General features: G+C 48.8%; 9 protein-coding genes and 1 non-coding gene across 10 annotated transcripts; 5 read left to right on the forward strand and 5 right to left on the reverse strand.

The window, feature by feature from the left end:
• Positions 1-1,484: 1,484 nt before the first annotated feature.
• Positions 1,485-1,599, reverse strand: ATNIH1004_002464. Its single transcript has one exon. It is a non-coding gene; the product is annotated as a tRNA-Leu (tRNA).
• Positions 1,600-1,731: 132 nt separating this feature from the next.
• ATNIH1004_002465 (translation initiation factor eIF2B catalytic subunit epsilon) lies at positions 1,732-4,484 on the reverse strand (the record flags this gene model as incomplete). Its single annotated transcript, XM_033567155.1, has 7 exons — positions 1,732-2,393; positions 2,452-3,623; positions 3,696-3,820; positions 3,910-3,966; positions 4,039-4,070; positions 4,215-4,258; positions 4,393-4,484. The coding sequence occupies 7 exons, from the start codon at positions 4,482-4,484 to the stop codon at positions 1,732-1,734; spliced, it is 2,184 nt and encodes a 727-aa protein (XP_033429150.1).
• Positions 4,485-5,385: 901 nt separating this feature from the next.
• skn7 (putative stress response transcription factor SrrA/Skn7) lies at positions 5,386-7,761 on the reverse strand (the record flags this gene model as incomplete). The annotated part of the gene is made up of 7 exons (XM_033567156.1): positions 5,386-5,906; positions 5,964-6,153; positions 6,212-7,111; positions 7,167-7,310; positions 7,361-7,433; positions 7,577-7,593; positions 7,705-7,761. The coding sequence occupies 7 exons, from the start codon at positions 7,759-7,761 to the stop codon at positions 5,386-5,388; spliced, it is 1,902 nt and encodes a 633-aa protein (XP_033429151.1).
• A 2,522-nt stretch (positions 7,762-10,283) lies between these two features.
• On the forward strand, positions 10,284-11,143 carry ATNIH1004_002467 (peroxiredoxin family protein; the record flags this gene model as incomplete). Its single annotated transcript, XM_033567157.1, has 5 exons — positions 10,284-10,488; positions 10,613-10,712; positions 10,781-10,826; positions 10,894-11,059; positions 11,115-11,143. The coding sequence occupies 5 exons, from the start codon at positions 10,284-10,286 to the stop codon at positions 11,141-11,143; spliced, it is 546 nt and encodes a 181-aa protein (XP_033429152.1).
• A 267-nt stretch (positions 11,144-11,410) lies between these two features.
• On the reverse strand, positions 11,411-11,887 carry ATNIH1004_002468 (uncharacterized protein; the record flags this gene model as incomplete). Its single annotated transcript, XM_033567158.1, has 2 exons — positions 11,411-11,592; positions 11,671-11,887. The coding sequence occupies 2 exons, from the start codon at positions 11,885-11,887 to the stop codon at positions 11,411-11,413; spliced, it is 399 nt and encodes a 132-aa protein (XP_033429153.1).
• A 419-nt stretch (positions 11,888-12,306) lies between these two features.
• On the forward strand, positions 12,307-13,633 carry ATNIH1004_002469 (Nif3-like dinuclear metal center hexameric protein; the record flags this gene model as incomplete). The annotated part of the gene is made up of 4 exons (XM_033567159.1): positions 12,307-12,374; positions 12,454-12,497; positions 12,570-12,695; positions 12,771-13,633. 4 exons carry the CDS (start codon positions 12,307-12,309, stop codon positions 13,631-13,633), a joined length of 1,101 nt encoding a protein of 366 aa, XP_033429154.1.
• A 179-nt stretch (positions 13,634-13,812) lies between these two features.
• Positions 13,813-16,169, reverse strand: cog6 (Golgi transport complex subunit COG6; the record flags this gene model as incomplete). Its single annotated transcript, XM_033567160.1, has 2 exons — positions 13,813-15,801; positions 15,873-16,169. 2 exons carry the CDS (start codon positions 16,167-16,169, stop codon positions 13,813-13,815), a joined length of 2,286 nt encoding a protein of 761 aa, XP_033429155.1.
• Positions 16,170-16,408: 239 nt separating this feature from the next.
• On the forward strand, positions 16,409-17,269 carry ATNIH1004_002471 (uncharacterized protein; the record flags this gene model as incomplete). Its single annotated transcript, XM_033567161.1, has 1 exon — positions 16,409-17,269. The coding sequence occupies one exon, from the start codon at positions 16,409-16,411 to the stop codon at positions 17,267-17,269; it is 861 nt and encodes a 286-aa protein (XP_033429156.1).
• A 1,246-nt stretch (positions 17,270-18,515) lies between these two features.
• ATNIH1004_002472 (NYN domain-containing protein) lies at positions 18,516-20,102 on the forward strand (the record flags this gene model as incomplete). The annotated part of the gene is made up of 2 exons (XM_033567162.1): positions 18,516-19,424; positions 19,491-20,102. The coding sequence occupies 2 exons, from the start codon at positions 18,516-18,518 to the stop codon at positions 20,100-20,102; spliced, it is 1,521 nt and encodes a 506-aa protein (XP_033429157.1).
• Positions 20,103-20,370: 268 nt separating this feature from the next.
• Positions 20,371-21,089, forward strand: mog1 (Ran GTPase-binding protein MOG1; the record flags this gene model as incomplete). The annotated part of the gene is made up of 2 exons (XM_033567163.1): positions 20,371-20,447; positions 20,531-21,089. The coding sequence occupies 2 exons, from the start codon at positions 20,371-20,373 to the stop codon at positions 21,087-21,089; spliced, it is 636 nt and encodes a 211-aa protein (XP_033429158.1).
• Positions 21,090-22,465: the final 1,376 nt, after the last annotated feature.

A 22,465-nucleotide genomic window follows, 5' to 3' on the forward strand; every position in this document is an offset into this window, starting at 1 on the left:
TGTTTCAAACAAAAAAATAGATTAGAGAACCTTCGTAAATTTTATAAATATCAAAGCAACGCCATACTTGCGTGTTATTATAGAATTACATAAGATATGTTTTTCTAATTATAATAACCATTAGTTTCTATATTAGTACCCTATACACGTAAGCTTGTTTGTTAAAGGCCATTCCACAACCATCCGCTTGTATGTACTCCATAGTTAATAATATATCACAATCATCAAGAGTTATCAGGATCGCCATCCACACCAAGCTATTGTATCTGATTCAACATCTCTACAATGACCAAGCTACGAATTTCTCCTCTTTCCTTGTTTCATTTCCACCTTATTCGGTTCTTTCCTTTCTCTTTCCGTGTCCAGTTACCCTGTCCATAGCAACTAAACTGGTATATAGACCAAATGTACTCTAGTATCATGTGTTAAACTCAGAATATTGTTCAGGCTAAGGCCTTCGCTGCTATGTAGGGCACTGGAGGCTACCAATTGAAGAATCGGTCGTCTTCACACCGTTTTGGCAAAATGGGTTATCCTATGCTAGCGCATAGAAACCAAGCCTTTGCATCAGGCTTCCATTTATGTATGACACTAGAAGCATAGACTAAGAGTATGGGCGCTAATAGTGTATATACTATAATTATAACCATACAATTATAGAGGTTCTCTTCTTTATGTGGATGTAATACTTTCCAGACTGGGATAATTGTTAGTGGTGGCTTGTCAAAATACAGCCGAGGAGGGTCCAGTTTGCAAACACATCCATTTAAAGACTCTAACGATTGATAGGCCTGTAGCTCTTGAGTAGTTAGTCCCTTGCTCAAGCTTATGTTGCCAATACTATTCTAGATATCACTGACTGGAAGTTGACTTAATTTTGCTATATTGTATGGAGTACTTATCATCTATAATATTTACTGGAGTAAAATGACATATACTCCCATCCCTGAATACCTGGAATCTAGTAGCGCATATAACATACATGCACTGATATCTATACAGCTCACATATTAACACAATATACTCCTGGCTATGTACTAGGTAGCACATATTACTAGATCACAGGTTACTAGACACATCAAGTGGACAGATAACCACTATTCCAGGTTAGATATAGTACTGGGTGAAAAACTATGCTACCTGATAGTAACTGCCAGATTGAACAACTACATACCCGAGTATGGAGTAACGGGTCCTGTATTCTACATACATATTATCTCTGTTATCTCTATTCAGTATAGAGCACATGACTGATTATCCACACCTTTCCAGCAGCTGTACATGTAACAGACCTAGAAATATATAAACAATGCATCAAACAGGATAGCTGCTGCACCTGTGGCCTAGTTAAGACGCTAACAATGGAATAAGCAAATGTAAACCAGAGTAATACAAGTTACTGAGAGTAGCAAAATAGAAATGAGAGAAAGAAAAAGAAAGCTCATTGAATAGTGGGGGGATAAATAACCCCTAATACAAAGAAATGACAAGAGTGGGATTCGAACCCACGCCCCTTTCGAGACTAGGAATATTCCTTATGAGGATATTTGAGATCAGATAGCCTGACCCTAGCGCCTTAGACCGCTCGGCCATCTTGCCTTAGAATACTGTGTATGAGTTCAATATTTGCCTATAAAAGTCAAGGTGTAATGAAATCGAAAAAGTAACCAGAACAGGACTGATCTATTCTAGCTATGAATAGCTTCTATTCTATATCCTGACAGGCCATAATTACTCCTCATCCGACTCTTCCTCACTGCTTTCCTCCTCTTCAGCATTGGCGAGCCAATCAACAAACTGTTGAGTTTGGCTACGCACTGTTTTCAACTCCTCGTTGCTGCTGGATCGCTCATCGTTCCACCACTGTTCGTATGCTTCCTCCTCCACGATCTCAAGGTCGTATAGTTCCTTGGCAGTGAACAGAAGGACCGTCTCGCCTCGCGGCCGGCCCGCCAGGTCCTGTTGCAGGAGAAGCAGGAGATCCACTTGGTCGGGTTTGGCCTCTCTGTCGCGGTCAAATAATGCCCGTTCTATGATTTCCCGATATGTGCCAAAAATGTCCCGGACTGCCTCTCCGGCTCCTTTGCCGTCGTCCATCAGCTGCTGGATCCGTTTCATAAAGGCCGACACTACGGCGCGTCGCACTTGATGGTCCGAGGCGTTGGCCGTCATTCGCAGACTGACCAGCTCAAGTTGCACCACGTCTGAGGTCACGCCATCCCGCAAGCTGTCGTACACACTGACAGCTGCGTCATGGACGAAATGGTCTTCGCGCTCATCGTCAGAGTCAGAGTCATTGAAGCTTCCTGAACGAGATCCGCCAAAGTCCGATACATCGGAAGATAGGGTTGAGATCGATTCTGTAGAAAGAGAAAGATGTGCCATGTTGTAAACTATGATTTAGGTTAGCGCTGCTAAACAAGTAGAGGGACCTTAGGAGGCAAAGCTCACCTAAACCAGACGAAGCATTGCTCTCAGTATCATCTTCATCCTCGTCTTCATACGGAACGTATTCATAGCCTTCTCCGCCTTTGCCGACCACTGCTGGTTCGCTGGCTGGCATAACCCCATCTTCCTCCCGCGCAGCTCTCGTGATGCGTTTTCCTTCGCTGATTGTCATTCCGTCGGCGATTATCACCCCAAATGAGAGAAGGGCGCCAGACTCGACCGTGCACTTATTTCCTATGACAACGTTGTCCGCAATAATGGCCCGGTGGACAGTCGTTCCATCTCCTATGATAGCCCCGTCCCAAATGTAGGCACCGTCCAAGGTGACATTTTTGCCCACCTTACAATTCCTTCCTAGGACTGTGTCCTTGATGGTTGTCTTATCTCCGATGCTTGTGCCCTGTCCTATGACCGTTCGTCGGCCGATGACACACGAGCGAGCCAATGTTACACCTCGCTCTTGATACAGATACCCCTTTCGAAGATCGAAGCTGTGTCCAGGGAGCAAGTTGGTGTCAGGACACAGGGGGTATGTCCATCGTGAGATAACATCCTTGCTGACAGCATCGTAAGCCTTCAAATTCCTCACCCTTGCTGCGTAGTAGTCCTTGATGATATGTGTGTGGATCGTCTTCCCGTTTAGCTCGTAATCTTTCAGAACACCGAATAAGAACTGCTTCCGCGGGGCTTGGTAGTCGAAGCTATCAGACCACAAGCTCAGCACATCAGGAGTGCAAATGTCAATGTTGCAGTCGATCAGGTCCTGGCGGATATCAAGCTCCTGGTGCGACAAGATAATGTCCGTGTCAATATTCAAGCGAGAGGACTCAGGCGCATATTGATCGATCTCCTCGTAGTGCAGACAGCGGTCTTTAGTGGGATCGACAACGAACACAGGCGACACCGAGGAGGACTTCGTCCTATGGTTCCGGCCGGCTTCCCGCAGGATCATGGTCATGATAGCATTCTTATCTGCCTCGCGACGAGCACGATGCTTGGCCAAAGCGCCCTCAATTGGCAAATTGCTAATCACATCACCGCTCACAACGATGAAATCGCCGGTGATGAGATGCTTCCCGTCGAGATCACGCATGACGTCTCCGACAGACGTAGAGGTAGACTTCAGAAAGGCCAATTGCTTGAAAGGCGATGAGGGCGATCTCCATTTTGACGCACTGTAATATTCCATGTTAACCCCACGAATACCGATCACCATTAATACAGGATGTCAAGCAAAGTCCACATACTTGATGTATTTCTCTAGCTTGTCGGAATGGGCACCGCCGTATAGAAAGACATCCTCAACGCCCGCGTTGGCAAGAAACTCGAGGGTATATTCGATCAACGGAGTATTCGCCAATGGTAAAAGGCACTGTTGCGTGCGGTGCATTAGTCCACAACATTCTGTGTCAACCTCCCATTTACCGCTTCCCAATATGATTGTTTCATCACAATACATACCCGAGGTTTGTCCAGGATGAACGGTTCGAACTTGGTCTCAAACGTATCTGCAAGTACCTGAAAAGCACAGCGCATCAGCTACCGGCGATTTTCATGATAGCCAATCTGAAAAGAAAAAGATAGACGTACAACAGCCTGCAGGGTCTCCTCCACCTCTTCCGCTGCACTCCCCCTTGGTTTTGACGAGTTACCTCCTTTTTGCTTCGGACCCATTGGCTAAAAGAAATAAAAAAAAAAAAAAAGGAACGCACGGGTTAGCGTACATTGCACAGAACCAAAGAAGCACCCGCACAGTTGCGACTCACATCGGTGAAACTCTGCGACCTCCACTTCACTTATAAGAGGCGATCTGGAGACAGACAACGCGGTTTGCCAGCAGGAATATAGGAGAGCTGGCGCATAGACGACCGTGCAGAAGCTCCTCCTAGGAAATTCGACTCTTAGGAAAACTCCGCCAAGCTCACCCAGTCAACGGAGTCATACATCCCACTTTCGGTGGGAGATTTTACCTGTTTGCGCTGTTTGCGCTGTTTGAGTTCTGCGCCACGAATCACACACGTGACACACGTGACCATTATGCGAGCCACACCTGGAAAGCCCCAGCCCCCAAAAGTCCAGAACACGATCATGGAGCCTGGGCCCTCCTGGACTTTGGAGTGATATCCCTTGTCCAGTGACCCGCGGTCTAGAACGTGTGCTACGATGATCTAACAGGCTAACTGCCCTTTGAACGTAGGAAATAAAGTATAGCGGGAGGGTGGGTGATCGAAGCGATTGAAATCTGCTCCCCGATATGCCGTCCATCTCCCATCATGTCCATCCTCAATAGGTAGATATAGTCGATTGACTGAAGTTAAGGGCTCTGCATTGATCTGACTGTGTGGTCCGGATTCAATTCAAGGTAGATTGGTTTGCATTTGTACAGTCTCTTGCGAGCCATGAATTTGACCAGTTAATCAACATGAAGCGGTGGACATGCTTGAAATTTTGGAATTGCGACAATTGCGAGGAAGGTAGAAGATAAAAAAAAATTAAAGAAAAAAGAACGGGTGAAAATCAGAATCGAGCCCATAATTTGTCGGGTTCGTGTAAACACTCTAGATGTGTCCCTTGCCATAACTATACCCATCATTTTTAATACAATCATCGCATGTAGTAAATATGACCCGACAGAGCAACCTGACAAAGGGAGTATTCGCAAAATACAGACAAACACAGTAAAGAAAAGTACCGCAAGTAGGCAGCCGGTGACCCTCCGCAAACGCCAAAATCTGTCGAAGAACCACCCCATGAGAAAACAATATAGTATCATACGATTCGACTTCATTAAGGATATATGGAATTCATCACTTGAGAAGGACAGGATGGTGGTGAGGTTACAGTGTGGCGGAAACGAGTGGAGGGGAAGACCAGGTGAATATCGGACAGTTGATCTGAAGGACGTGGAAAATATACAGGATGAATAGATATGCGTGTTTAGCCCGTTCGCGTAGCCTGCAAGGGATTTACCATCGGCTGGGTTTGTTGATGTGCAAAAACCCGTGGTCGCTTGGCAACATTGGGGTTTTCGGCTGTGCTGGACATATCCGAAACTGGCCGTCGGGGCTGTGGTCGTGCCGCAGCTGCCGCAGGGATTGCTACAGGCGCTGCTGTCGGGTATTGCACCCCATTTTGATCCACTGCATACGCGGCAGCAGTCGGGGTAGGAGGCACATACTGGCCTTGAACTGGCTGCATATTAGGATGAACTGCAGCCATGCCTTGGAACTGGCCTGGAGACTGCCAGTTGTTCATCGATGCTGCGGGCGATTGGCCGGGGGAGCTGTCCTCCTTGACTGATTGCCCAGCTGAACTTTGAGTGGCCATGGTGACCGCTGCTGGTGTAGCCTGCGAAGCTTCGATGCCCTGGGACATATTTTTCAGATGAACCAAGTGTTTTTCTAACATGTCGAGAAGACTCTTCCGTGTAAAAGGTTTCGGAAGCACATCATCCATTCCTGATTTTTCGTCAGTCAAGCAATCATAATTCTGGGCCCGATGTCAGAGATCAGTACCATGCTGGAAATAAAGCTGAATATCATCACTTCGAATGTTCGAAGTCATAGCGATAATCGGTGTTCGGTCAAACTGCCGAATCAAATGGCACGCAGAAACACCGTCCAAGTTCGGCATGATGATATCCATCAATATAAGATCATATTTGGAGCCGTCTTGGATCTTGTTTACAGCCTCGAGCCCATCGAACTGTGACGCTGTTAATTAGGGCCCAATTGGCCGGACTCCCCGCGCGAACGAAACTTACCGCGGTATCAATGACACAGGAGAAGGAATAAAGGAACTTTCCGCCAATTTGGCGACAGGTGGCGTCGTCCTCCACAAGTAAAATATGCGGGCTGCGCATCCAACCGGGGTCGACATTCGTACTCTTTTTCCGGTTGTCGGGGAACTGTTTTCGGCTCTCGTCGATCTCCTGTTTTGGAGGCATAGGATACGGGACGTTATTCACATGCTCGCTGTACATAGGATCGATTCCGTTTGTTGCGCCAACGGGATACACCACAGGTTCGATTTCCCCGTTCATCTTGGGATAGACCAGCGCCGGGTTTGCGGCCGCCGCGGTGGGTGGGCGCGCCACGCCATTCCGGGGCGCGGTTTCCAGGGAAGGAGTGGACGCGACGGGGGCCGTCTTGGAGGGATCGGTGGTCACGGAGTCGAGGCTGCCGAGACTGAATTGAATTTCGGCATTCATGTCGTTCAAAAGCTTGGAGGCTTGCTGCAAGGGAGACGAGGGCTCATCATCCATTGACGCCACCTGGGAAGGGCTCACGGTCGAGCCGCCCTGGCCCTGGCTCTGGAAAGGCGCTCCCGCTTTGCTGTCGCGCCTTTGGCGGGCGTCCACCGACAGGAGATAATTCATGACCTGGTGAATTACATGTTCGTGATTGAGAACTGTCTTCTGGACTCTCATGACCTCCTGTAGCATAAGCTGGTGGTCGACCGTCAACTGCGCATATCGGTCGGAAAGGTGTTGGATCTGTTGCTGCTGTGCCACGATTTGCTGGTTCAAAAGATCGATCTGCTGCGTGGGGACCGAGTCCTCATTGTTCTGGGCCTGTTTACGGGGGGCTGGCGCCTTTCGTCGAATATTGTCGAGCGAATCCTTGCTGTTGGCCCGGAATTCGGGATGCTTGAACTCCCATGCCTAGAGTCCTAGTCAATCGAGGTGCATTCATTGTCCGTAAACACCGCAGCCTTACATTCTGGCCGTATGGCGACTGCCCATTCTCCTCATTATTTTGCCTCACTTTGTGGAAATCGTACTTGTTCAGCTGTCGCACGAAACTGGCGAAATTGCTGTGTTTGAAGTGTTTGGGAAGGATGGTCTTGGTGAATTTTTCGCACTGCGACCGGTTTAGCTGGGGCGATGGCGGATTCCAAGGTGGCGGATTACCTCCAAGACCACAAAACTGTCACCTTCATCCCCCCAACGCACAATCTCCGAATATGAGGGGTCTTCCAGCATTCTTGAATTAAAATCGGTTAGCTATCGAGGGTCCAGATGATGTGCGACATCTTCCAATTAATCAAGCGACGGAAAAGAAACAGGCCGGGGCGATTGCTGGGCGTAAAAAAAAAAAACAAATCGGAAGAGGGGGGATGGGCTCACTTGTAGAGCTTTCGCACCTAGATATCGTGTTAGCATCCGAATAGAAAGTAGCATAATGACAATCATCAGTATGGAGGATGATCGATCATCATTCTAGTCCCAACGGCATTCATCGAGGCCACACGTACAAAATCGCTGGAGTTGCCTGCGGGGGTGGTGTTGGTCGAGGCCTGGCCACCCTCCATCGTGGGCTAGATGGGTCGCGACCGATCGAAGAAGAACAGGCTCACGTCGCAGAACTTCGAGAATCCCGGCAGAGGATGGGAGATCAGAGTTCAAGGGAATCGAGTGATCGGCGGGGAAGAGGAAGGAGAGGGAATACAAAATAATAGAATAGAATAAAATAAAGATAAAGATAAGTATATAGAAACACAAAGAAAGAAAATGATGAAGAGAAGAAAAGGGAAAAAAAGAAGAAATGGTGGTAGGTAACGAAAGAAAATGAGATGGAAAGAAAAATAAAAATAATAAAAATAATAGTAAAATAATAATAATAATAATAATAATCACTAATAATGAATAAAAAAAAGAGAGATGGGTGACCGGCCCTAAAAGTGGGAATGAATTAAGAAGAGGGAGGAGGGGAGGGTCAAAAAAAAGAGGAATAGTGACTGTACGACGACACAGTGGGAGTTTAACTAACCAGTAAAGCCAGTTAGTTACAAGTCAGTCTCTTTGTTCGCAACAAGAATAGGTTGGTCCACGTCCGTCCTAGGAAATAGATCAGGAAGAAAGAACGACGGACTTGGGAGAAGGGCTGATCGCTAGGTATTAGTTAGGTACAGTCCGGAGTGGGACGCTGAAGGTCAGAACGGTGGGCTGTTGGTGCTGACTGTTCCGCGGGTCTCTTCCACTGGGTCCAGCCACCAACAGTTTCTTCGATTTATCTTAGTACAGTATCTACTAGCAGTGTTTCCTTTTTGTTGAAGTCTTCGAAATCCGGGGTGCTTTGGCTTTGGTCTTTGCTTTTATCTCCTCGCGACTTCGTTGACTGACACTAATCGGTTTACTTCCCCCTACGTAAGGAGAACGATGTAGGAGGCAGGAGGAGATTGAACGACCCAGTGGGATAGACCTCGGGGGAAATGAATTGCTGAGACTGAGAGGAGAGACACTCCTTGGGAATGGGAGGTGGGGAGGAGGGAAAGAAAGGCCGTCAGTGCGTTCAACAATGCAGATGCGAAATAAGAAAACCTAGAGGATGAAGGTAAAGGGGGAAGACAAGCGATGGAGATAGGCTGTTTCTGGTGGGAGGAGGGGCTATCCGACCACCTCCTTCCCTCTCTTGGTACGGAGTAATTAGTATTAGCAGGACAGGACAAGATGGATGGATGCACTTGGGGATTGTAGCCGTGTCAAAGCTTTTTTCCAGTCCCCCCCTCTTTGCTATTGGTTCTATAGAATTGGTTCAGTATGGATGAATGGAACTCTCTCCCTTCAGTCATCCATCATGCTAGGTATTGTATTGCAGGTCTGTACCAAGCACGACTTACGGAGTAAGTACCTCCTTAGGTAGTACTTGGCCCTAGGTATAGTCCATTGAGGATACTTGGCAGAGACCCGGACACTACTAATTGCGTTACTAATGTAAACTGCCAATCCCTCACAGAAAACTACCTGCAGCCTAGTGCAATCCGAGGGTGGCACTACTTGTATGCAGACGAGACACTGTGGTATAACGCCTCCTAAAAAGGTGTTTTGAGGGGGCTTTTGTTTAAAATTATTTCTTTTATTTTTACTGTATGGTTTCAAAGGTAAGATCCAGTCGAGTAGGGAGAAAATCCATGCGCCACATCCGGTGATCGCCCTATATATTGGCATAGGGCATGGGTTGAATGATGACACTTGTATTAATGACAGGGGTTATTATTATTAAGTACTGTACAAAATATGTATGGAGTAATTAATTCTCATGACGTATTTCCTCTTAGGCTCGTACTCGAGTTTGGTGGATCAAGCTAATTGGATCGCTTTGTCCATCCTTTCTCTTCCCTTCCCCCGGTACATATGCCGAATGCTGCTGGTATGTATTCTTCCGATTTATTACCTTTTTTTCTGATCGGTGACCCTTGGGTAAGTCAAAACGGTCGTGGCAACGGGCAAAAAGGTTCATGGCTCGAGTAATGACGATCTGATGATCTACTTAGTCCCATGGTAGACAACCCCAACCTAGGTACAACACAGGAACATCCTTAACTTTAGACATTACACAGTAGCCAGTAGCTGGTATTATATGTTAAGGTTCTTGCTAGACATATAATGGTGTACACACTCGCTACCTTGGATTAATGAACAATACTACCACAATATGGAGGACAATGCAATGATCCTTTGCGCCATATCAAGAAAAGGAGAAAAACAAAGAAAGGACTGGAGAGAACAACTTATCTTGGTGTGACATTCTCTTCATGGCTTGTGCGTTCCCTTCGACTCCAACGGTGGCTCACATTCTGCAAACTGACGTGCGCGTTGCAGCGGAGAAAGCGGAGACAGTGACGATGACGAAATAACCCTCCGAAGTGTCCTCTCGTCTCCCTACCAACCAATAATCCACCCAAGTGATCGCCATCCTACCTGGTACCTCTACCTCAACTGCTAAGTTCTAGTCGCCTTCAATATTAAAACCCAGCTTTCAAGTCCATTGGATCCTTAGTATTTTATCGACCAGTTTTCCAGTCACCCCGTCGGAATTCTTCACCCTCACACCATGTTCGCCGCTCGTCGTCTTACTAGCGTCCCTCGCACCTTGCCGCGGAGGGCGCTATTCCACAACACTGCGCCAGCTTTCGTTCAGAAAGGAGATTCGATCCCCGATCTCGATGTGCTGGTCGAGGACTCTCCTGGGAACAAGGTCAATCTAGCCAAGGAGCTCAAGGGAAAGGGTGTCATCGTCGGGGTTCCGGCTGCTTTCAGTGCGTTTTTCAATCCGTACCTGCAAATTTTTTGCATCCGAGAGATTCGACAATTGCATGGCCACTACATCGATGGAAAGAAAAAGAGAAACGAACTGGCTGATGATTAATCCGTAACCACTAGGTCCCGCGTGCTCTGCCAGCCATGTCCCGGGATATATCAATCACCCAAAGCTCAAGGGAGCCGGCCAGGTTTTCGTGGTTGCAGTCAATGACCCATTTGTGTAAGTAGCAATTAGCCGTCGTCTTCGTTGTCTTCTAGTTCGCTCGAATGAGCTGACTATATTATTAGAACTAAGGCTTGGGGTGCCTCGTTGGATCCGTCGGGCAAGAGTGGTGTATGTATTCGTGCCCCTTCCTTTAAGAATACGGAGGTGATCATTGCGTACTGATATGATCTCGTAGATCCGCTTCCTGGGTGACCCCGCCGGCAAGTTCTCTGAGGCGCTCGATGTGATCTTTGATAGTACTTCGCTCTTCGGAAACAAGCGCAGTAAGCGTTATGCTCTAGTCGTAGAGAATGGAAAAGTCAAGGAGGCTTTTGTTGAACCTGACAACACCGGTCTCAATGGTATGAACTTGCTCGGATGAAACGGACATGAGGTTCCACTAACATCGAATTACAGTTTCCGCGGCGGAGAAGGTGCTGGGCTAACGGAACTATCTAAAATGTGCACTTATAATACATCCATGTATAACAAGAAATGTTATATTTCTATTCAACCAACCATAACCTAACATAAGTCAACCCCATGGTTGGATGCGCAAGGCAATGTATATCAAGTAACCTTCCAACGCCAGAGCATGCCACCGAACAGCACGCATATACCTAGGATATAACCAAATCTGAATTTTCTGCAAGCCGAAGTATAGAAAAACACAAGACTATTTATTCGCCTCCCCACTCAACATCCACCTAGAACTAGGCACTTCCCTGCTGCAGCGCCTGCCACTGCTCAGGGGTATAGCATTTTGGCGTCCACGCGTGGATGGCAGCAATTTCCGTCTTCAAGGCAGCGTTAACTAAACGATGGCGGGCGAGCATGGTCTTCTTCTCGAATTGCGGCGAAACGATAATCGCCTGGAATGCCTGTCCACAACCACCTGTCCAGGACAATGAGTGTCAATGTAAATGCCATAGATAACCCGAGGGAAATCAGAATCAAACATGGTTCTCCATACCCGATAGATCCTCAATCTCAACGTGCTGTGCCTGCAACTGTTCGATCAATTTGCTCTTCAGTGAATCAGCAGTAACCCCCGAGGTGGCATCCGCCATGGCTGCGTTTACGGCTGCGAAGGAGCGCGCGGAGATGGAAAACGGCGACTTCAGGTGGATGGGAGTGCGGAGAAGATACCGGCAGCTTCTGCTCAATAAGGTGGTGGTGCGGGAGTACATCAAGCGTAGTTGAGGAGGGGGTTAGGCACAGGTGGGGTAAGGCGCAGGAGGCGATAACAGAGAGGGCCTTTGATTAGATTAGAGGATAGAAATAGTAACCTCTAGAGCTGTGTGTGGTGTAAAAAGATCTGTTGCTGGTGGTCAGGGTTGAATTAGGAATAGTGAACCTCATATTGGGTATTATTCATCATCGGAAACCCATTTTACGGTATGGTAAAGAACAACGGTGGATGATTTGGTCACCTGCTGTGTGGCTGGTGAAGTGTGGCGTCAGCTTCTTCAGCTTCATTCTTTTCGAAGTAGATAGACAGTGCTTCAACCTCGACGTCTGGCCCGGTTATATCCAACAGACAGAATCAATCTGCCTTAGATCTTTCATGAAACCCTTTTACCATCATATACCCCGTCTATACTCAACAATGGCTGTATCTTTCTCCCCCACTTCCTCTCCGTTTACACGGGCTGTGGTGAGCTCCATGCGGAAGCTGTATGTCCACCTCATCTCCTTCAGTTGCTTTCTTTTATATACGCCAGTGTGATGGATTCCATACTGATTCTTCAGTTAGCTACCCAGAGTCATTGGCGGAGAAGAGCTTTGACAACACGGGCTGTAAGTAAGCGTCTTAATCGGCTACATTCCTATATACCCCGCTACGTGAGATCTGACCTCTCTCTCTCTCAGTGCTTCTGGAAGCCCCCTACAATCATGGACGGAGACAGAAGAATTCCGTTCTTCTCGCCATTGACCTGACCAAGGCAGTGGCTGACGAAGCTATCGCGCGCAAGGACTCGGTGGTAGTCGCCTATCGTACGCAGCACCTGCTTCCCCCATACACCCACAATCCATGAGCCCCAGCTTACTCAAGACTGTCCCAACTTCCAGACCCGATCATCTTCCGCGGATTAAAGTCCCTCACCCTGAACGATTCCCAACAGCAGTCCCTCCTCCGACTGGCCCAAGCAGGCATTAGCGTTTACTCGCCACACACCTCTGTGGATGCTACTCCCGGAGGAATGGCCGACTGGCTCTGCGACATCGTCACGGGAGCAATCACTCCATCCACCGACTCAGCTGCTTCCATTCCGAAGTCTTCATCGTCAGCCACGTACTCCCAACCCACATATCCTCAACCTGGCACGGTCTCTCCTGTCTCCTCCCAGCCCCACGTCCGAACAACCATCCATCCTTCTCCGGCCCCAGTCCCCGAGGGTATGGAGTCGGCCGGGATGGGTCGACTAGTCACATTTGATACCCCGCAGTTTCTCACTTCCATTGTGGATCGGATCGGAAAGGGAGTCGGTTACCCCGGCGGCATTCCCATTGCTATCCCGCAGTTAGCCTCGGTGGAGACCATGAAGATTCGTACTGTGGGAGTCTGTCCCGGGTCTGGGTCGAGTGTCTTGTTGAAGGCTCCCGGCGGGATTCCAGATCTCCTGTTCACCGGTGAGCTAAGTCATCATGAAGCGTTGGCGGCCATTGAGCAGGGATCCGTGGTGGTAGCGCTTGCGCATTCCAACACCGAGCGAGGCTATCTGCATGCGGTGATGCGGGAGAAGCTGGCCGACGCCCTGAAAAAGGAGTGGGAGGTGGTCCGGTCGGAGGGGTTGAGGACTCTAGGAGAGACCCCGAACGATAATGATGGTGTCGTGGAAGCGTTGGAGATGGCATACGGTGATGCAGAAGTCTTCGTTGATGTTAGCAAGCGGGATCGTGATCCGTATGGGATCATGATCAGACAGGCTTAAATTCGTTGTTTTCATGTACTGGATGGATGTATATAGCGATTGATTGTGATAACATGACTGGGGTAAATAAATAGAACCCTATGTACAGAAACAAACTGCAATATTCTACTACCAGGCTTGAGATTTTCTTTTGTTTTCTTTTGTTTTCTTTTCTTTTTTTTTTTGGAAACCCTCCAAGCTCAGCTCAGCAATACACGGATCTCCCCAGTAGTGCGAGGAAAGAGTCTTCTCAATCCCCAGTCTTTATCTTTGTCCTCCGGATCCTTTCTGCACTTGACCTCGCTTTCTCCTTCACTCTCACCGGATTCGTCGCCCTTCCCAACTCGGGCAATATCAATATTGCCGCAAGCCTCATCCGCCCCGATGATCATGCCCTCCACGAACTCGAAGTCCCGACAGAACGCCTCGACCGCCTCCTCGGTAACGCTCTTCACGAAGGTAGCACTGCGCACGTATTTCAGATTATCGGTGGCGTCCATCAGCGCAGACGGTAGAAAATCGTCCAGCTGCTGGCTGATAGCCACGAGAGCTTCTGGTTGGAAGGCAGGCAGGTTGACAATATCGGCGATGTTAGGAGGGTGCTGCTCCAGTTGCTGCATGTCGTCGGATGGGGATGGTGATTGGGGTTGCGCGCTCTTGGCCTCGGATGGAATGCGTGTCGATGACGATAGTGGGGAGAACGGTTCGAGGGCTTTCAACAGCACTTGGAGGCCGGAGACGTCGAGGAGGTACCGGTGTTGGATCTCGAGGAGGTCCATTCGCAGAGTTGAGAGTGCAGTAGAAATAGGTGTTAGATGCGTGCTGCTGGCAGAGGAATATGCGGAGACGGTGGAGCGCGCAGAAAGATGGATATTGGTTAGATAGATTGCGTGACTGGTGGGATCGTGCAATTCGGTCGCAGATTGTTTGGCCAGTTCTAGGAAAGGGTCGAGCGCTGCGCGGAGCACAGGTGTAAACCCGTTACCCTCTGGAGAGGGGGACTCGGTACCCCCGCCGCCGAACGAGGCTTCGTGAGTTTTCATGAGGGAGGTGAGAACTTCAAACGCGTCCAGGAGGAACTGCGGAGTAGACAGGTCGTCAGAGGGCGTCAGGGCGGCATGGTCGGTGGTGAGCTGGTTCACTCCGTCCTGCATGAGACGTTCGAAATGGCCGAGCGTAAAATTTTCCAGTGTCTCGAGCAATTCTGTCAGATTGGAGCTAGGTCCTAGCAGTTTGGAAAATGTCGTCCGGTAGAAGGATAATAAATTCACGACTTTGTAACACGTAACTGGGTCGTCATGGCCTTGGATGACCAGCTCAACACGCTGCCGCAAGGACCGTGAGACCCCGATCAGGTCGCGGTTGACAAGGTCACTGAGGGCTTTGTGTCCATCGAAAGAGACTTCTTTGTCTTCATCGATGCGGGACCATGGTTCACTGCTCAGTCCAGCCTGAATTCCCCTAGCTAGCTCTTCACCATCAGCCACAAAAAGGGCTTCCAGGGCTTCCCGCTCCGATACCGTTGTGGAGTGCACCCAGGCAAGCATGTCGCCGATGTACCTCAAGGGATCGTGTGCAGAGAACTCGATAGGTTTCACATTGCAATCACCACCAGTACCGGAGACGGCATCAGTAAGCGCATAGTGAAAAGCATCGGACAGGACGTAGTCGCGCGCTTCTGCGAAGAAATCCAAACAACTGTGGAACAAGCTAGGTCTCTCTGCCAGCACCCGTAAGGCCCGTCGGATTGAGCTACTGATCCGGGGGTCTTCGAGGTTCAGAGACTCGAACTCCTTCTGGATCCACTTATAGAGCTTCTGATACGCCGAGTTGAGATTCCTTGAGCTCTTCTCCATGAGCTCCAGGCCGAGTCTCTGGTTTTCTCCCCCTAGCAGAACCTCACAATCACGGTGTACCTGCTTCACCCTCTCGAGCACATCGAAGAAATGGTCGTTGACGGGCTCCTCTACCGACGACAGGATCAGCAGCTCCTCCTCTGATATGACAAAGTGTTTTTTAAACACATCGAGCAGTTGCTGTTTTGTCTCTACGTCCTTCTTTTGGCTCATCAACACGCACGCTTCCTCCAGAACAGGCGTGGTGTCCTGTCTCGCTAACACGATGTGTTTGCGCATTTCCTCGCATGTCTGGTTCAAACTCGAGATTACGGTCCCAATTCGTTTCAATTGCTACCCAGTGAGCAAGGGTTAGCATGTATCCCCATTGGAATTCTCCCATCGTTTATCCCGACACTTCTTACCTCGGCGACCTTCCCAAAATCCCGCACGATCTCTGCATTGCTATCGACCACCTCCTTCTGCACATCCAGGCGCAACTGTCGTCGAACCTCTGCAGTATTGTGTACGCCTCGAAGACTGAGAGTCTCCAGTGCATCGCGTATGTCGGAGTCCGCATACGAAGCAGAAAGTACACTTGTCAGACGATTGGACAAGGGATTGGATCGTTGATTGGGCGGCAAGAGTGGCGAACCGGCTGGAGAAGACGTCCGAGTAGACGCATGGCTGGCGACAGCTCCGGGGGGGAAATAGCTCGCCATGGAGTGTCGGTGGCTGAATTGATTCTGGAGGATGCGACAAGGGGTCCAATAAAAGCGGCGTGGAGTTGAGGCGGAAAGGAAGTCGGATATTCTCCTGCCCGGCGTTTGTTTTCAGCGACCAACGCTAACTACTATAATAATCAGACGACGTCAACGCACGTCGATCGAGAGCCATCGTGCTAACTGCATCCATAAAACTGTCTTTGCAACTCGCCCATTTGTTCTATTGATGGGTATTAATGGAGAGCCCGCTCGTCTCTCCCACAAAGGCACGTCAGGCCGCCATCCAGGCGAAGGACTGGGCCTATGTGAACTCCTGGCTGAGTCGCCAATATGGCCCCAATACAGTCCCAAATTTTGAACGAAATGAAGACACCCTACGGACCTTACTGGCATTAGCTGCAGCCAACGATGCAGCCGACGAAGAGGCGACGTTGATCCATCATGCACGCGAACAAGGAGTTCAGGGGTATAAGCGCCGAGAAGGTACCGAAGATAAACAGAAGCGCGAAATCCTGGACGAGGTAGAGCTATGTCTTGATGGGAAAGGAGCACAAGATCTGGATGACTTGGCGGAAACAACCGCCGTTCTAGGGGCCCTAGGCACTGAGACTACAGACCTAGGCCAATCGATTATCGAGCTGACCAAGGAGGAGTTCGGGGTTCAGCAACAGATGTTCAAGGTAGAAACGATACATAATTACTTGGAGAGAGAGCTTGCAACCCTACAAAACCATCTCGAGGAGCTGAACTCTGACAAAGCATACGAGATAGCCGCTGATCTCCCGGCGCTCACGGCGGAGTGGTCTAGGGGGACGAAAACGCTGACCGCAAAGGTCGGCGAATACCACGACCGGATCGCCTCTTTGGAGAGGACTAAACACAAGGGGCCTACGTTGGATGAGTTAGAAGCTGAAGAGGCAGATGTCACGAGGTTCATGGAAACAGTTCAGGCATTGGAAAACAGAGTCCACATGTTCCATGATCTTCCTAAAGACATCCCGGGGGCGAGGGCAAAGTACAAGGAATTGGAGCAAGAGCTTGACAAGCTCACCCAGCGGCGCGACTCGATGTTTGAAAATCTAGTGGATAAGAGGTGAGGGGATAATGGAAGATAACATGTTTCAGGGACTATCAATATCTCATTATGAATACTATCAATCGTAATTAGATACACAGGAAAGAACATATCGATACTGTGACTCTCATGTGCCCATGACAAACGCATCCGAGATCCCAAATTACAACATCGTTATTACACTTCACTGGCCACTACCACCTAGACCGGTGGCGTTCTTGATCTTGTTCAGGCTGTAGTAATTGTTAGTGCCTGAAACATAGAAGAGTCGTTGCTGTCGCTCACGCGCTGAGCCTTATCCGCGGCATCCTGAGTAGCGGACTTGCACTCATCGGACTGCACACCATGGGCGATACGGTCGGTGGTGTCGGTAATACCCTCCTTAATCTTACCCTAGGTGGACTTGGCGGAGTCGATTCCTTACTTGGGCCCTGCAGACTGTATGATATATTCAATGGACGGTTCAAGCATGGGGATCATCGGGTGGTGAAATCCTTGCGACCAGTGTCAAGACATAATGAAGGACGTTGAGTCGATTAATTGATTTGATAGTAAATTGGAATAATTGAGGTTTAGATGTGAATCTCAGATTGTTTCTGATATGATGAGAAAGATCAATTTCAACAGCTAGATGCAAGGGCTTTATATAGCTTTGCTTATTGAAGATGTTGATGGTTCTCCGATTGATACCCTTTGACTTCGGAATTACTTAGTCATTTCCCCACGCATGTGAATAGGGTTCATGCAATTTAGACAACTAACGTCACCCTGACGGTCCATCGAAGAAACAAGTTATTCACGTCTGGGCCATGACGTTGCCATGATAATAATGTTCCTAGCCATAAATGGTTAGCTGCGACGATTATCGTATTATCTGTTTTACCGAAAGCCGATTCCGCTATTCTTCAAATGGACTAGTGCATTGAGAACAGCTGAAAGCCACAAAGGGAAGGCGGGGAAAAGCAGCAAAACAGGGTAGTTGGTCACCGCCACGACGAGCCATTCCTGCATATCAGTCATACCATACAGCCAACGCATCTCACTCATTCAATGTTTCATTCCTCTTGTCTGGTCGGGTCTAGTCGACCATCATGTTGATTTGCTTATTGGTAGTCTCTTCTTTTTGTTTTACTACTTGACCATCTGCTTTTTGTTTTATATATATATATATTCTTTGCAACTTCGTTCTACTTACCGCCGACGTCCCACTACAGGACACCCCTTGGTTCCCAACTTCACAGCTGTGTGATCTATTGTACGATTTGTCAATGCCCTTGTCTGCTCTATCATCTTCTTCGAACTGGGATTTCACTCCGGTGATTGACCTACTTCGCTCGCCCACTTATGGCGAAGGTTACCAGCCTGACGCTTCTCGCCACTTCCAGCCTTACAACGCATCTCCCTCAACAGCTACATCCAAGATTGTCCTGAATCATCCAAACACTAGACACGAGACTAGTCGCTCCCCAAAATTGGGCGACTTTAGCTCTCTCTGGGATGTTTTGGGCGATGCCCCCTCTTCTGCTCAACGAGAAGTTGGGCAGCACCAGGACGTCCAGAACGATGCTGCTGGGCAATCTCCCCAGAGGACCCCACAATTTGAGATCTTGAAACGGCCCTCTAATAAAAGTAGGAACGGCGAAAGTGTCGGCGGGGAACCTCTAAGGACGCCGCCAAAGCCAGTACCAGGTTCGGAGGTCATCAACTCTGGAAAATCCACAGTTAGGTCCAGCGGGATCAAACACATTACCCACCAGAATAGAAGTGTCATCGAGTCTAGCTCGCCGGATAGTGGTTCAGGGACAGAGTCGGATGGAAACCTCAGTATCTTTGACCCTTCATTTTCAAAGAGGGAAGGCGTCCTATCTTTGGTCCCTTCACAGGTGGGGGTATCCGCGGCTACCAGTCGCCCTTGTGAGACGCCACCTTCTTCATACGACGAATCTGAGAAGACATTTACTCCCAAGGGCGTCAAGCACTTGCCTATTTGTGGCCCCGCTCGCATTCAACCACTTGCCTACAAGTCAGCATCTGACCGGAGGGTTGGCCTTTTAACAAAACTCCTGAAGTCTTTCCCGGAGTATGCAGAGACGGTCGCACAATTTGGGCGGCCTGCAAACCATAACCAGGCGACACAAGCCTCCCGTCCGATTCATGTCTTTGTGGACATGTCTAACGTAAGTCTGACATTGGATCTACCCGCGTTCATTCTGAACCGTCTAACATTCCCTCACCTGAGCTAGATTATGGTTGGGTTTCACGATGCTGTGAAAGTATCACGAAACATACCGGCGACGACGCGAACTCGGCGTGTGCCTCTCTCTTTCCAAAATTTTTCATTGATACTGGAACGTGGGAGACCCACGGCCAAACGGGTGTTGGTAGGCTCCGATCGGTTCGCGGCGATCAATGAGGGCGAGAAGCTTGGATACGAGACGAATATCCTCGACCGAGTGCAGAAGGTGAAACAGCCAACTCGCCATCAGGTGCGCTTTCGGAAGAATCCTCGGGCTAGCTCTCGCGATAGAGGCAGTGGTTCAGAAACGAACGACGTGCCGGGATGGGTCGAGCAGGGTGTGGACGAAATTCTGCACCTAAAGATCCTAGAAAGCCTCTTGGATACGGACGAACCGTCGACCATTGTGCTCGCTACGGGAGATGCGGCGGAAGCCGAATTCTCAGGCGGGTTCATGAAGATGGTGGAGCGCGCGCTGCAGCGTGGGTGGAATGTGGAACTGGTGAGCTTCTCCCAGTTGACCAGCTATGCATATCGCAAGAGGGACTTTCGGGCGAAATGGGGCGAGCGATTCCGGGTTATTGCTCTGGATGAATATGTCGAGGAGTTGTTGGCATAGGTAGTTCCACTTGATATATCTATCTATCTATCTATCTATATAAACATATGAATCCAACCAATTGGTTGTAACTCGTGATACATAGGAATTAACCTATCACTTCTGCACCTTATTAACAGTGCATAGTGCGGAGTATATTTATGAGTAGCTTGCCTAGACCCCACCAAACTATCCCCACCATCAAATTAACGGACGTCATTTCTTCCATCTTCTTCAACCTCCCAGCACAGCAACCCACCATTTATCTGAAGACCGATCAGACCTCATCATGGCTAAATTTATAACACATGAATTCTACGGATCCACCATTAAAGGCGTCATCCCGCAAGGCTGGATTGATGCGAGGTACGTTCTTCATTCCCAAGATAAAAAATCAAAAACAAATATGAAAAACAAAATATATACTAAATGATAATAATGATAATCAGCACATTACGTGAAGTCCCCGACCACCAAGAAATCTTCCTTTCCGCAACAACCCTCAGCAACCAAATCATAGAGATCAACCAGCGCGTGGACCGCGACGAGGCCCTCTCAGCAACAAGAACACAACCCTTATCGACAGATTCATTACCAGAAACAATCGACAAAGCAGCCATCATGTATCATCTTCATGATCTATGCGATGAATCAGACACATTGGAGGTGTTAGTTCCCGCGCAGAAGGTCCCGATGCAGGAGATCCCAAAAGCGAGCGCCTATCGAGGCGTGGTAGCGTTGACGGCGACTAAAATGGGACAGCATCGACGCGAACAGAGAGAGGGACAGACACAAGGACAGGCAGCGTTGACGACGAATTGTCATTACTTACTGGTGAGGTTGGAGGAGCAGGAGACAGATCTGTTGGTGTTTGTGAATGTGCCGAGTGAGGAGTTTGATGCGCGGGGAGACGTGCGCGGACTGGAGGAGGAGAATAAGTTGGCGGAGGGGTTGATTGGAGAGTTGGTGGTGAGGTTGAAGGTAGTGGATTGGGGGTTGTTTGCTTAAATTGGATCTGATGGTGTTGGTGTTATGGAATGGAAGGGGGATTCATATGTAAATAGATCACAAGCTCAGACCTATTATACTTAATAAGTTGGTCTGGAAGAAAAAATTAGAGGTATCTTTATATAAAAAGAACTAAGTTTATTAATTATTGCAAGTAAGTAGCTATTGTTAACCTTGCATGCCACAACTATTTCGTTGGTCTTAAGGCTCTGAGTACTACGGATTACCGAGACCTAGTATATTGAAGCCATTAAACTATGCCTACAGCCAGGAACTAGGCAGCGAAAGCTTCAAGCAAAAGTTGACTATATTTCTCTTTGTCTTTTGGTTTTGCCGGACAGTCGGGCTATCAAGTGCAAGAGAGTACCAGAATGTGCCTTTCTCCCATCCTTCCTGCAATACAGGGTGAAGTCGTTCTTCCTCCCACGTCAAAATACTCTCGAGTTCTTGTTGGCCAAAGACCCTCATAAACTCCGTATGAACGCTCCCATAGTCGCCCAGGCTAAACCCATCCACAGACTGGTTTGTTAGCCAATATGGAAGGTGGATTATCTCTGCTGGGCGAGAACCGATCTCATGAAAATGGACCTCGACGAAGGCCCGGGTGAAAGAAAAATCCGAACAGTTCCCATTACCGTCAGAGCAGGCATCGGGAAAAAGCAGTCCTGGATGCTGTCTGCTGCATTAATTTGATGCCTAGGGGGGCTCTCATGGAAGGCAAGGATGTCATTGACATAGGCGTCGACTGTAGAGCAAGTTAAGTTGCGCGGATATCCACCGGCATATTTTCATTTCCCAACTCCCGGATCTCAACTGTGAGAGTCTTGTTGCTTAAGCCTAAAAAAGCGCTTTCATCCAAATCGAAAGAGCCGATCCTCGGTAGAGGAATGCGTGCAAACGCCAGCATTATAGAAGACAAACTGTGAAAAAAAGCTCGCGGTCGACTATTGCGACGCCCCTCCCCCACGACTCGGAGAGCAGTTCCCCCCTGGATCGATCAATGTACTCGATTAGAAGATACCCCATTCCTAGTGACCCCGGTCTATTTCGGTGAGGGACATAGGAAGTTGGGACCAGATATCCCAGGAATTTCAACAACCGACGATGCAAAAGTTGAAACACGAGGGGAAGGAAAGGCAGGTCGTTTAAAGCAGTAAACTTCACCTTTTTTTTTAGCTATGGTCCCAGTCGAACGGAGCTAAAGCACATACCGTCTGACCGGTTGACAGCCCGTACCCAAACAGCCCTGGAATAGGGACACTGGGGCAGCTATGCTGGAGCCACACGTAGGTGCCACGGCCTCGCAGAGTGTTTTCTCCTAGCATTACTGAACAGAATCTTTCTCCGACGCGATACGGCAGTGGCAGGCGAAACAG

The sequence above is a fragment of the Aspergillus tanneri genome (genome assembly GCF_003426965.1).
Source record: "Aspergillus tanneri strain NIH1004 chromosome Unknown AapTan_1_pilon_pilon_pilon, whole genome shotgun sequence".
Lineage (NCBI taxonomy): Eukaryota > Fungi > Ascomycota > Eurotiomycetes > Eurotiales > Aspergillaceae > Aspergillus > Aspergillus tanneri.